Source organism: Cervus elaphus, chromosome 6, assembly GCF_910594005.1.
Source record: "Cervus elaphus chromosome 6, mCerEla1.1, whole genome shotgun sequence".
NCBI lineage: Eukaryota > Metazoa > Chordata > Mammalia > Artiodactyla > Cervidae > Cervus > Cervus elaphus.
Window position 1 is genome coordinate 32366683 of NC_057820.1, and position 14701 is coordinate 32381383.

At 38.7% G+C, this 14701-nt stretch overlaps 1 protein-coding gene across 1 annotated transcript in view; it reads left to right on the top strand.

Moving 5' to 3' along the window:
* The window catches only part of TMPRSS11F (transmembrane serine protease 11F), an 89459-nt gene that overhangs the window by 50446 nt on the left and 24312 nt on the right, over positions 1-14701 (top strand). Inside the window, exon 4 of the mRNA XM_043905857.1 lies at positions 2553-2671. Within this exon, the coding sequence (XP_043761792.1) occupies positions 2553-2671 (119 nt within the window). The remainder of the gene's footprint in view (positions 1-2552; positions 2672-14701) is intronic.

The window sequence follows — 14701 nt, forward strand, 5'->3', positions numbered from 1 at the left end:
TGTGATTGCTTCAAGGATTTTGAAGAGTCATTATTCTGGATTTTCTGGATGGTCCCTAAATGTAATCCTAGTATCTTTATAAAGGACAGGCAAAAAGCCCAAAGAAGGAAGGCTATGTGACAATAGAAGCAGGGAGAGAGGAAAACAATGTGATGTATAACCACAGGCCAAGGAATGAGGATCCCTCTAGGAGCCAAAGAAGGCAAGGAAAAAGATTCACCCCTTAGTTCCCCCCGAAAAACAAACAGACATACAAACAGGTCTTAATTTGAGCCCTGTAAAACTCATTTCAGACTTTTGACCTAAATTGGTGGTCACTGGTCACAACAGCAGTAGGAAATTAATACAACAGTAAGTCCGTGGACTGCAAGGACATCCAACCAGTCAATCCTAGAGGAAATCAACCCTGACAATTCACTGGAAAAATTGATGCTGAAGCTGAAGCTCCTGCACTTCAGTGGAGTGGTCAATAAAAAGGTGAAAAGGATAATGTAAGAAAAATTTTAAGAAGACTGTGTGATGAATGCAGACAAATATAAGCAGTCTGTTATATTTTCAATAGAAATTATTAAGGGAATGTGGCAAAAAAATATGCTCAAGAGGTAGGCAGGACCTACATCAAGGAAAACCTTTGTAGATCATAGTAAAGTGCTGTGACTCCTTCCCAATTGGCAATGGAGAAAAATAAAGGTGTTTTAATTGGAGAAGTGATATTGTCAAATTTGCAATTTAAAACGATTTTTCTGCTGCTGTGCGGGGAATAGAACTGAGGAAAACAGAACATGAGGCAAGGTACTAGTTAGAAAGCTGTTACATTTTCCAGAAAATAAATGATGAGGGAATGGACTAGAGCATTAATGACAATAGAATTTGTGAAAACATGATGAAGTTTTAAAATTTAGGAGATAAAATTTTCAGAATCAGTTGATTAATAGGAAGAGATCAAAATTTACTTTAAAATTTCCAGTCTGGGTCTTGAAGTAGATTGTAATGACAGAATTTAAGATAGAGAATCTAGACAGAGTACTTTTTTAATAAAAAGGTCATTTTGTTTTGGATAGACATTAGCTAGGTGGTTGATGAGGAAGTGAATTAAGGATATAACTCTTCTGGGTGGGATAAGGGATTCAGAAGATATTAATAAGTTGCATTCATAGATCTTAAGACTGAAAAATGGTATATTGCAAATGAGAATTAAACCATGCTTTGTGTGAATGTATGGACGAGTAAGCTGTTCAGAAGAAAGAAAACAGAGGATACGAAGCAAGGTCTGAATCTAAAAAGATGTAAATGATCCTGGTTAAGGATAGAAGTGGGCTTCCCTGGTGGCTCAGTGGTAAAGAATCTGCCTGCCAATGCAAGAGACATGGGTTCAATCCCTGGATCAGGAAGATTCCTTGAAGAAGGAAATGGTAACAATCCCTGAACCAGGATGATCCCTTGAAGAAGGAAATGGTACCAACTCTAGTATTCTTGCCTGGATAACCCCATGGACAGAGGAGCCTGGAGGGCTACAGTCTGCTGGGTTGCCCAAGAGTCGAACATGACTTGGCCACTACACAAAGGACAGAACTAGAGAGTTCTCCAAAGTAACTGGTGAGAGGCCAAGAGCAGTGGCTTCATAAAGCCAAAGACAAGCTTTCAAGGAATATGATTAAGTCTGCTAAGAAATCAAGATGATTTTTGAAAAAGACCAAAAGAATATGGCGTTAGCTATAACAACGGTTTTACCCTTGACAACGGAGAATTGATGCCTGCATGGGCAAGAAGAAAGTGCAAATTTAAAATATTGGTTTGTATTTTTTTTTCATTTATTTTTATTAGTTGGAGGCTAATTACTTTACAATATTGTAGTGGTTTTTGCCATACATTGACATGAATCAACCATGGATTTACATGTGTTCCCCATCCTGTACCCCTCTCCCACCTCCCTCCCCATCCCATCCCTCTGGGTCTTCCCAGTGCACCAGCCCCAAGCACTTGTCTCATGCATCCAACCTGGACTGGCAATCTGTTTCACACTTGATAATATACATGTTTTGATGCTGTTCTCTCAGATCATCCCACCCTCGCCTTCTCCCATAGAGTCCAAGAGTCGGCTTTATATATCTGTGTCTCTTTCTGTCTTGCATATAGTGTTATCATTAAAAATATTGGTTTGTATTTAAGTAAGCTTGTCAGTAGTGTAGAAAAAAGTGATCACTCATTCAATATAGCTTCATAATACAGCTTAGTTATAATATACCTATATTACAATTCTTTAAGGAAAATGGTAATTTTTATTATATAACTGTCAGCAATTGTATGTTGCATATCTAATTGTGTGAAAAATTTTATGCACATAGACACTATAAATGTGTGTTCTGAAAGTACACTCTATTTTAGCTGGATGCAATGATAAAAGTTACACAATATTTTTTAAAATGACTACGACTAATTATATAATGCTGAGAAGAAATAAGCTGTGTTATTATAAATCTATTTCCTGGGGGAAGGGGACAAGCAATTGATCGTGTCTAAGCGTAGATCTTCTGTTTATTTTTACCTTTCAGGTGATAAGTCGTTCTACTATCTTGCCTCTTTTAAAGCTACAAATATAAAATACAGAGAATGTTATGGAATGAGAACCTCAAAACAGTTTACGGAAAAGAGTCATCAGATTGAGAGAATGGTAAGCCCAATAGAAATTTTGAAGGTTTATGAATGTTTCTCTGCCTGACATTGAATGTGATTATTACAGGAACATGATTGCTTCATGGCTCAATTTCTTCTTCTATATAATGAGGATAATATAGTAGGTCATACGGTTGTGAGGATTAAATAACTTAATGTATGTAAAATATTTAGAATAATGTCATATGCCATTAAACACACATAGATTAGAATAGGCAACTAACATCTGAGGAGATTGTTGGTTGAAGCAGGTATTCTCAGTTTAAGCTATGTTTAAATTTAAATTTCTCTGTTAAAAACAGATCAATTTTTAAACTCTTTTGATTTTATTTCTTGGTTCATTTTCCTTAAACTTTTCTTTCAAACTTTCTTTCAACATAAGAATATCGGATTGTGATGCTTTGCCTCATCATTTTGTGATTTTGCTTTTGAAACACATAAAGGGTCACATACAAGACTGTGTGCCCATGATTCTTATGAATCTCAAATTTAGTTATGTCCCTCAATTATTTTGGTTTTCCTTGAAAACCTAGCAATTATCGAGGCATTTCTAATTTTTTAAGGTATATTAGGCAAGCAAAATCCTTGCCTGTGATAGCAGAAAGTCAAATAAAAGAGTCTATTTTTGTTTAATAAAAAACATGTCTTTGGAGACTATAGATTTCTTTAGCAAAACCCACAGCATTAGACTAGAGTATAATTTAAGGTCATGAGAGTTATTCTAACAAGGAAGTAAAGGGTCTGTAGAAAGGGGACTTAATTAGTATGGTTTTTATGATTAGCTATAGACACTATCTCTCTTTTTTATTTCCTTATTTATTTAAATTAGAAGATAATTACATTACAATATTGTGATGGCTTCTGCCACACATCAACTTGAATCAACCATTGGCATACATGTGACCCTCCATCCTGAATCCCCCTCGAAACTCCCCACCTATCCCATCCCTCTGGCAGATTAACGGATAAGGAAGTTGTAGTACATATACACAATGGAATATTACTCAGCTATAAAAAAGAACACATTTGAGTCAGTTCTAATGTAGTGGATGAAACTAGAGCCTATTATACTTAGTGAAGTAAGTCAGAAATAGAAAGACAAATATCATATATTAGCTCATATATATGGAATCTAGAAAGATAGTACCAATGATCTTATGTGCAGGGCAGCAAAGGAGACACAGACATAAAGAACAGACTTTTGGACACAGTGGGAGAAGGACAGGTTGGGATGATTTGAGAGAATAGCATTGAAACACATACATTACCATATGTAAGATAGACATTATCTCTTAATTAAAGGAGGAGGACTTTAGCACTCCCACTCTTAATTGCACTCTCCTTTCTCTTCATTGTTAACAACATAGGAAAGTATTTCATTCTATTTGGCTATTTAAGAATAAATATGTAGATTATATGTAGATTATATGTAGATCCATTCTAAATGTTGAAAACCAACACTGGTTTATTTTTCGTACCTATTTAAATAGGGTTTTGCATTTAAATAGGACAGTGTTTTGACAATTTTGTTGCCACAGTTCTTTTTAAATTTTATTGGTAGGTGGCTTTATTTATATTTTTTATTTTTAATTGAAATATAATTGATGTATAACATTATGTTAGTTTCAGATGTGCAACATAATGGTTGATATTTGTATAAGTTGAGAAGGACCACCACCATAAGTGTATTTAACATGCAACACCACAGGTAGTAATAATTTTTCTTCTTATGATGAGGACTTTTAAGATTTATTCTCTTAGCAACTTTCAAATATACAATGAAGTCTTAGTAGATATAGTCACCATGTTATACATTATATCCCAAAGAACTTATTTATTTTATAACTGGAAGTTTGCACATTTTGACCACCTCAGACCATTTTGTCTAACTTTCATCTCTCACTTCTGATAACCACCAATCTGTTCTCTAGATATGAATTTGTATTTTTTGCTTGTTTGTTTAGATTCTATATCAGTGAGATCATATGGTATTTATCTTCCTCTGTCTGACCTACTTCGTTTAGCTTAAAGCCTTCAAGGTCCATCAGTAAATTGTCAAAAATGGCAAGATTTCATTCTTGTTTATGGCTGAATAATATACCATTGCATGTATACGCCACATCTTCTTTATCCATTTATTCATGAACAAACACCTAGCTTGCTTCCCTGTCTTGGCTATTGCATGACTAGTAGCAGTCGTAGTATGGTTGATTTAGGGATTTAATTTTGTTCTTTCCCCCATGTGAGTAAACAGTTGTTTTAGCACCAGTGATTGAATAGTCAGTCCTTTCCTGGTTGATCTGCGATGTCATTTCCACCACAATTCAGGCTTCCACATATGATGCGGAATGTTGCTGGGATCTCTAATCTGTTCCATCCATCAGCTTGTTTTTCATTTGGTCAATACCATGATACTTTAACCTCTACAGTCTGACAATGTGTTGATACATGTTGTATTAATTTCCTAGGACTGCTGTAGCAAATTACAAAAAAACTAGTGACTTGAAACAACAGAAATTTATTCCCTCACAGTTATGGAGACCAGAAATCTTAAAATCAAGATGTCAGCAGCCTTGAAAGTCTCTAGAGAAGAGTTCCTCTTTGCCTCTTCCAACTTCTGGTAGCCTCAGGCATTCCTTGTCACGTGACTACATGAACTTGATCTCTGTCTCCATCTTCACCTGGCCTTCTCCGGGTTTCTTTGTCTACTCTGATAAGGATATTTATCATTGGATTCAAGTGTTCCTGGATGATGTCTACACAATGGTCTCATCTTGATATCCTTAATTACATCTGCAAAGACTCTTTGCCAAGTAAGGGCACATTTACATGTTCCCAGAGTCAAATGTATTTTTAGGGGGCCAATATTCAACCCATATACTTGGATTTATCATCATCTCCTTCAGGTATACTGTAGTTTTTCTTGTCCTTTTTATTTCCCATACCAAGTAAACACACACACACACTCTCACATCCCCTCATATTGGGGTTTTGATTTAGGATGCTTCAAATCTAGAAATCTAGAGAAATAAACGACACCATTTATTTATACTTATTTGCTATATTTCAATAGAGCTTTAAAATAATTTTCTTAAATGTCTGGTATATCTTTGTTAAATTTAATCCTAGATAATTGTTTTGTTGTTGTTTGGTTTTATGTGTATATGGGGTTTGTTTGTTTTGGGTCATTGTTAATGGATATCTTTTCAAAATGAATTCTTTGAAACTCGTTTTTACCAGTGTATAGAAATGTGATGAGCTTTTATAACCTCTTTTCACTCTGTCTCCTTTTTCGCATGTGGTATTTCCAAGTGCTGAGTCTCTCCTGGAGCTTTTAGGGCAGAGAGACTCCTTTTGTGGTTGAGTTGCCTTGATCCACAGTCTGGTCCACTGATTTCCAATTATGGGCACTTTTGTTTCCCTAAAGATATTTTGCAATTCCTGGAGACATTATTTTGTTGTCACACTGGGAGGAGGAAAGTTGCTGGCATCTAGTTCCCAGAGGCTCTGACTATTCTTCCAACGTTTATGTTCTCCTCCTTGCTCACTACTCTCTGACCATAATGGTCTTCTTTGAGATTCAGTTCAGTTCAGTCACTCAGTCATGTCCGACTCATTGTGACCCCATGGACTGCAGTATGCCAGGCTTCCGTGTTCATCATCAACTCCCGGAGCTTACTCAAACTCATGTCCATTGAGTCAGTGATGCCATCCAACCATCTCATTCTCTGTCATGCCCTTTTCCTCCTGCCTTTGCTCATTCCCAGCATCAAGGTCTCTTCAAATGAGTCAGTTCTTTGTATCACGTGGCCCAAGTATTGGAGTTTCAGCTTCAACATCAGTCCTTCCAATGAATATTCAGAACTGATTTCCTCTAGGATAGACTGATTGGATCTCCTTGCTGTCCAAGGGACTCTCAAAAGTCTTCTCCAACACGACAGTTCAAAAGCATCAATTCTTTGAGATTACCTACACATTTTTTTCCTTCTATCTGGAACTGCCCCCTCAGCCTACTCTTTCTGTTGCTTACTTCTTCTGATCCTTCTGATCCTTCATGTATCCTCCATGTATCACGTTGCCTTTCAGGAGGTAATTATAGACCCTCAGCCATTATGCTGTATTACCTTACTGTTTCAGTCACCTTTTTGGGGGGCCTCTCCACAGCTTGTGGCATTTTAATTCTCTGATGAGGATTGAACATAGGCCCTCAGCAGTGAGAGTGTGGAGTTCTAACCTCTGGACCACCAGCACATTCCTGCCTTTGTACTTAACTATTTATTTATTACTGGCTATCTCTCTATTCTATGAGCCCAGGGACCACAGCTGTTTGTTCCTACTCTTTATCCAGTATTGTCACAGTACCTGAAATATAGGATACTCTAGCCAATTGTTCTGAATGAACAAATAAATGAGAAAAAAAAAAAGGAAACAATGGGGATATAATGAAAGAGTCTTGAAGCACTGCAAAAGCCAGCATTTTTTTTTTTCTTCATACCATTGATTAAGATTAACCATAGCTGGAGAATCAATGAATTTATGAAAATGTTATTGTGTACCTCCTTTGTGCAAGACTATAAAAAATGCCAAGGTCTACATAGTACAGTTCTTTCCTTATTTGGAGTGTATAATATTGTTTATATGTGGAAGTTTAGACATGGACAATAATAGAAAATTTACATAGCAAAGATATGACATATAAGAGCTTACAAGATTGAAATGACAATACTAGAGCTGCCACATTGCACAATATAATAGTCAAATATATGACTCAAACAATCAGTATTTTAGGGGTTCCGAGGAAGTAAAAATCTCTTTGAGTTAGCAGAAAGCTTCCTTGCAGAGGAAAGCAGTCTGGTGTGGATTGGGAGGGGAGTGCTTTTTTGTTTGGTTGTTTTTTGTGTGTGTGTGTTTGTCCTCTGCAGGTAGCTTTTCCCCTGAAAGAAGCAGGGTATCTGCAGAACTTGTCTGATTACTTTCGTGGGTGGACCCAGAAAGGGATTTCCTAGTTCTCACCAATAACTACTAATCTTCCATAAGGACCTAATCCGCATGCAGTTCCCAGCCAGAGGGAAGGCACAAGCTCAAGCTTGCCAAAGACAGCAACTTTTAGTTACTGGGTGTACTTTTAGTCAGAGCCACACGTATTTTTTCAATTATGCTATTTTGACTTTGATCCTGGACTTCACACTAAGGACTACAGTTTGTGTCTGATTTTAAGGAAAATGTTTTTTTTGGAAACATTTTGGAAATGATTTTTAAGGAAAATCATTTTACCAGATTAAGGACAGGAGGAGAAGGGGACAACAGAAAATGAGATGGTTGGATAACATCGTCAACTCAATGGACATGAATTTGAGCAATCTGCTGGAGACAGTAAAGGACAGGGAAGCCTAGCCTACTGTACTCCATAGGGTAGCAAAGAGTCAGATATGGCTTAGCGACTGAACCACAACAAATGAGCTTAGTCATTATCTTGTTTAAAACCGAGTTCAGTTCAGTTCAGTTCAGTTCAGTCGTTCAGTTGTGTTTGACTCTTTGCAACCCCATGAATCGCAGCATGCCAGGCCTCCCTGTCCATCACCAACTCCCGGAGTTTACTCAAACTCATGCCCATCGAGTCGGTGATGCCATCCAGCCATCTCATCCTCTGTTGTCCCCTCCTCCTCCTGCCCCCAATCCCTCCCAGCATCAGGGTCTTTTCCAATGAGTCAACACTTCGCATGGGGTGGCCAAAGTATTGGAGTTTCAGCTTCAGTATCAGTCCTTCCAATGAATACCCAGGACTGATATCCTTTAGAATGGACTGGTTGGATCTCCTTGCAGTCCAAGGGACTCTCAAGAGTCTTCTCCAACACCACAGTTCAAAAGCATCAATTTTTCAGTGCTCAGCTTTCTTTACAGTCCAACTCACATTCATACCTGACCACTGGAAAAACCAGAGCCTTGACCAGATGGAACTTTGTTGGCAAAGTAATGTCTCTGCTTTTTAATATGCTGTCTAGTTTGGTCATAACTTTCCTTCCAAGGAGTAAGCATCTTTTAATTTCATGGCTGCAGTCACCATCCACAGTGATTTTGGAGCCCCCAAAAATAAAGTCTGACACTGTTTCCACTGTCTCCCCATCTATTTCCCATGAGGTGATGGGACCGGATGCCATGATCTTAGTTTTCTGAATGTTAAGCTTTAAGCCAACTTTTTCACTCTCCTTTTCCACATTCATCAAGAGGTTTTTTAGTTCCTCTTCACTCTCTGCCATAAGGGTGGTGTCATCTGCATATCTGTAGCCTCTAGTAATCTATTCTTAGGTTTCAGTTCAGTTCAGTCGCTCAGTAGTGTCCAACTCTTTGCAACCCCATAGACTGCAGCTCAATAGGCCTCCATGTCCATCACCAACTCCCAGAGTTTACCCAAACTCATGCCCATTGAGTCAGTGATGCCATCCAACCATCTCATCCTCTATCACACCCTTCTCTTCCTGCCCTCAATCTTTCCCAGCACCAGCGTCTTTTCCAGTGAGTCAGCTCTTCAAATCAGGTGGACAAAGTATTGGAGTTTCAGCTTCAACATCAGTCCTTCCAATGAACACTCAGGACTGATCTCTTTTAGGATGGACTGGTTGGATCTCCTTGCAGTCCAGAGGGCTCTCAAGAGTCTTCTCCAACACCACAGTTCAAAAGAATCAACTCCTCAGTGCTCAGCTTTCTTTATAGTCCAACTCTCACATCCATACATGACCACTGGAAAAACCGTAGCCTTGACTAGGTGGACCTTCATTGGCAAAGTAATATCTCTGCTTTTTAATATGCAGTCTAGGTTGGTCATAACTTTCTTTCCAAGGAGAAAGTGTCTTTTAATTTCATGGCTGCAGTCACCATCTGCAGTGATTTTGGAGCCCCAAAAAATAAAGTCTGCCACTGTTTCCACTGTTTCCCTGTCTATTTGCCATGAAGTGATGGGACCAGATGCCATGATCTTAGTTTTCTAAATGTTGAACATTAAGCCAACTTTTTCACTCTCCTCTTTCACTTTCACCAAGCAGCTCTTTAGTTCTTCTTGACTTTCTGCCATAAGGGTGGTGTCATCTGCATATCTGAGGTTATTGATATATCTCCCGGCAATCTTGAATCCAGCTTGTGCTTCCTCCAGCCCAGCATTTCTCATGATGTACTCTGCATATAAGTTAAATAAGCAGGGTGACAATAAACAGCCTTGAGGTACTCCTTTTCCTATTTGTAACCAGTCTATTGTTCCATGTCCCGTTCTAACTATTTCTTCCTGACTTGCATACAGATTTCTGAAGAGGCAGGTCAGGTGGTAGGGTATTCCCGTCTCTTTCAGAATTTTCCACAATTTGTGGTAATCCATACAGTCAAAGGCTTTGGTATAGTCAATAAAGCAGAAGTAGAGATTTTTCTGGAACTCCCTTGCTTTTTGATGATCCAGCAGATGCTGGCAATTTGATCTCTGGTTCCTCTACCTTTTCTAAAACCAGCTTGAACATCTGAAGTTCACGGTCACATATTGTTGAAGTCTGGCTTGGAGAATTTTGAGCATTACTTTACTAGCGTGTAAGATGAGTACAATTGTGCAGTAGTCTGAGCATTCTTTGGCATTGCCTTTCTTTGGGATTGGAATGAAAACTGACCTTTTCCAGTCCTGTGGCCACTGCTGAGTTTTCCAAATTTGCTGGTATATTGAGTGCAGCACTTTCACTGCATCATCTTTTAGGATTTGAAATAGCTCAACAGGAAGCCCATCGCCTCCGCTAGCTTTGTTCATAGTGATGCTTCCTTTGATGTTGACTTCACATCCCAGGATATCTGGCTCTCAGTGAGTGATCACACCATCGTGATTATCTGGGTCACGAAGATCTTTTTTGTACAGTTCTTCTGTGTATTCTTGCCGCATCTTCTTAATATCTTTTGGTTCTGTTAGGTCCATACCTTTTCTGTCCTTTATTTGGCCCATCTTTGCATGAAATGTTCCCTTGGTATCTCTGATTTTCTTGACGAGATCTCTAGTCTTTCCCATTCTGTTGTTTTCCTCTATTTCTTTGCACTGACCACTAAGGAAGGCTTTCTGATCTCTCCTTGCTACTCTTTGGAACTCTGCATTCAAATGGGAATATCTTTCCTTTTCTCCTTTGTTTTTTGCTTCTCTTCTTTTCACAGTTTTTTGTAAGGCCTCCTCAGACAACCATTTTGCTTTTTTGAATTTCTTTTTCTTGGGGATGTTCTTGATCCCTGTCTCCTGTACAATGTCATGAACCTCCGTCCATAGTTCATCAGGCATTCTATCTATCAGATCTAGTCCCTTAAATCTATTTCTCACTTCCACTGTATAGTCATAAGGGATTTGACTTAGGTCATCCCTCAATGGTCTAGTGGTTTTCCGTACTTTCTTCAATTTAAGTCTGAATTTGGAAATAAGAAGTTCATGATCTGAGCAACAGTCAGCTCCAGGTCTTGTTTTGTTGACTGTATAGAGCGTCTACATCTTTGACTGCAAAGAATATAATCAGTTTGATTTTGGTGTCGACAATCTGGTGATGTCCATGTGTAGAAGAGTCTTCTCTTGTGTTGTTGGAAGAGGGTGTTTGCTATGACCAGTGTGTTCTCTTGGCAAAACTCTGTTAGCCTTTGATCTGTTTCATTTTGTACTCCAAGGCCAAATTTGTCTGTTACTCCAGGTGTTTCTTGACTTCCTACTTTGCATTCCAGTCCCCTATAATGAAAAGGATATCTTCTTTGGGGTATTAGTTCTAAAAGGTCTTGTAGGTCTTCATAGAACCATTCAGCTTCAGCTTCTGCAACATTACTGGTCTGGGCATAGACTTGTATTACCCTGATATTGAATGGTTTGCCCTGAAAACAAACAGAGATCATTTACTTGTGGACGTGACTGGTGATGGACACAAGGTCCGATGCTATAAAGAGCAATCTTGCACAGGAACCTGGAATGTTAGGTCCATGAATTAAAGCAAATTGTAAGTGGTCAAACAGGAGATGGCCAGAGTGAACGTTGACATTTTAGGAATCAGGAAACTCAAATGGACTGGACTGGGTGAATTTAACTCAGATGACCATTATATATACTACTGTGGGCAAGAATCCCTTAGAAGAAATGGAGTAGTCATCATAGTCAATAAAAGAGGTCAAAATGCAGTGCTTGGATGCAATCTCAAAAACGACAGAATGATCTCTGTTAGTTTCCAAGCCAAACCATTCTTAGGTTTAGACCATTAAAAAAAGGATACAATTAATTTTTGTAATTTGGACTAAATATATAATTTACTTATATATGTTGAGCTCCCAGTAGATAAATATAAACATAGATTTAACTTCTCCAGAAATTGGTTACAACAATGATTAAGTGTCCAAAAAGAAGTGGTTCCCTTAGCCCTGTTAAACTAGAAGCAGAAAAGAAGCTAATTCCTAGGAGATTATCTTTTATTAGGTTTAGATTCAGAAAATAAAAGATGCTTTGAGGACTTCTTTAAGGGCTTCCTGCCCCCAAACCTTTCCCCCCACCAACCTGAAAGTCTGTCATCAGGCATATAAGTAACTTGGGGTTGTCAATGTCACCTAATGCTTAAGAATACAAGATCTTGAGCTAGATATCCTGGGTTCACATGGCAGAACAACCACTTCCAATGCCACCTTAGACAATTAAGTGTCTTGAGCTTCAGTTTTTTGTCCTGTAAAATGAGACTGATGAGAATAGAGAAAATAGTCTCCTCATAAGGCTGTATGAAGTTGACTGAGTTGGTCCAACACCTACCATGTAGTATGGACTTAATACATGTAAGTTATTATTAGTGGTTACACCAATAGTGTACTATACCAGAATCTACTCATTTTTAAAATAGAGATTGACTCCTCAAGGGACCATGATCTTATTAACATCACATTTTAGTTCAAATAGATTCTTAGTAATTTCTTACACTCTGATATGACAGAATCCTGATCCATTCCTACAGTGCCATTATGTACACAGTTCAGAATTTCAGAGTCCATTTATATTCAAGTGCTAAAGATCTTAAGGGCTTCCCAGGTAACTCAGTGGTAAAGAATCTGCCTGCCAAAGCAGGATGCAGGAGATGTGGGTTTGATCCCTGGGTCGGGAAGATCCCCTGAAGAAGGGAATGGCTACTCACTCCAGGATTCTTGCCTGGGGAAGTCCATGGACAGATGAGCATAGGCTATGATCCATAAGGTCACAAAAGAGTTAGCATGACTGAGCATGCACACACGCATGCAGAGATCATAACACCACATTTCTCCTTGTTCCTCAAGAAATGAAAATGAAATGTGTTCTGAAAAGCTTAGTGAATCATAAGTGACATAAGTCAGAGCTGTTCCAAACCCCTGGAATGACCACTTATGAAGGGGGTGGGGGTCACTACTGGGGTCTCCTGGTTCCTTGCTTTAGATTCCCATAGAGTTCTACTTACCCTTGGCAACATGATTTGCAGATAAAGAAAAACAACCATGTTATTATCTTCTCTCCTTTATGGTATTCTTGATCTTTCATTCATTTTCTCATTTATTCATTCATTTATTTAATCCATCAAACATACATTGAGCATTTACTGTGGACCAGGCATTGTGTCAAATACTGAACATACAGTCCAGAGTGGGAAAGACAATTGTAAACCAGTGTGATAGTTGCTACAATAGACTCATGTGCAAGATGTTGGGGTGGCTTCAGTTCAGTTCAGTTCAGTCACTCAGTCGTGTCCAACTCTTTGCAAGCCCATGGACTGCAGCACACCAGGCCTCCCTGTCCATCACCAGCTCCTAGAGTTTACCCAAACTCATGCCCATTGAGTCAGTGATGCCATCCAACCATCTCATCCTCTGTCATCCCCTTCTCCTTCTCAATCTTTACCAGCATCAGCGTCTTTTCAAATGAGTCAGCTCTTCGCATCAGGTGGCCAAAGCATTGGTGTTTCAGCTTCAGCATCAGTCCTTCCAATGAACACTCAGGACTGATCTCCTTTAGGATGGACTGGTTGGATCTCCTTGCAGTCCAAGGGACTCTCAAGAGTCTTCTCCAACACCACAGGTCAAAAGCATCAATTCTTTGACACTCAGCTTTCTTTATAGTCCATCTCTCACATCCATACATGACTACTGGAAAAACCATAGCCTGGACTAGATGGACCTTTGTTGGCAAAGTAATGTCTCTGCTTTTTAATATGCTGTTTAGGTTGGTCATAAATTTCCTTCCAAGGAGTAAGTGTCTTTTAATTTCATGGCTGCAATCACCCTCTGAAGTGATTTTGGAGCCCAAAAAAATAAAGTCTGCCACTGTTTCCACTGTTTCCCCATCTATTTGCCATGAGAATTTAATTTTGTTTGAGGAAGACAAGTGAAAGACAAGTTAGTTGTCACTGGAGAATACCATAATTGTCATTGAAGAAACTTACTTGAAAAAAAAATGTGTACTGAAGGAAGAGGGAAATGAATGTGCAAAATTGTAAAGGTGTGAACCAGGCCAGCGAGATTAGGGAAGAACAGGTAATAGATAAGATGATAGGGGTAGGATCAAAAAGGCCCATGATATGCAGATGATACCACTCTAATGGCAGAATGGAAAGAAGAACTAAAGAATTTCTTGATGAGGATAAAAGAGGGTAATGAGAAAGCTGGCTTAAAATTCAACATTCAAAAAAAGTAAGATCATGGCATGCAGTCCCATAACTTTCTGGCAATCAGATGGAGAAAAAATGGAAACAGTAACAGTCTTTATTTTCTTGGACCCCAAAAATCACTGTGGATGGTGACTGCATCCATAAAACTAGAATTTGCTTGCTCCTTGGAAGAAAAGCTATGACAAACCTAGACACTGTATTAAAAAGCAGAGACATCACTTTGCTCACAAAAGTCCATATAATCAAAGCTATGGTTCTTCCAGTAGTTACATACAGATGTAAGAGTTGGGCCATAAAGATGGCTGAGGGCCAAAGAATTGATGCTTTTGAACTGTAGTGCTAGAGAAGACTCTTGAGAGTCCCTTGGACTG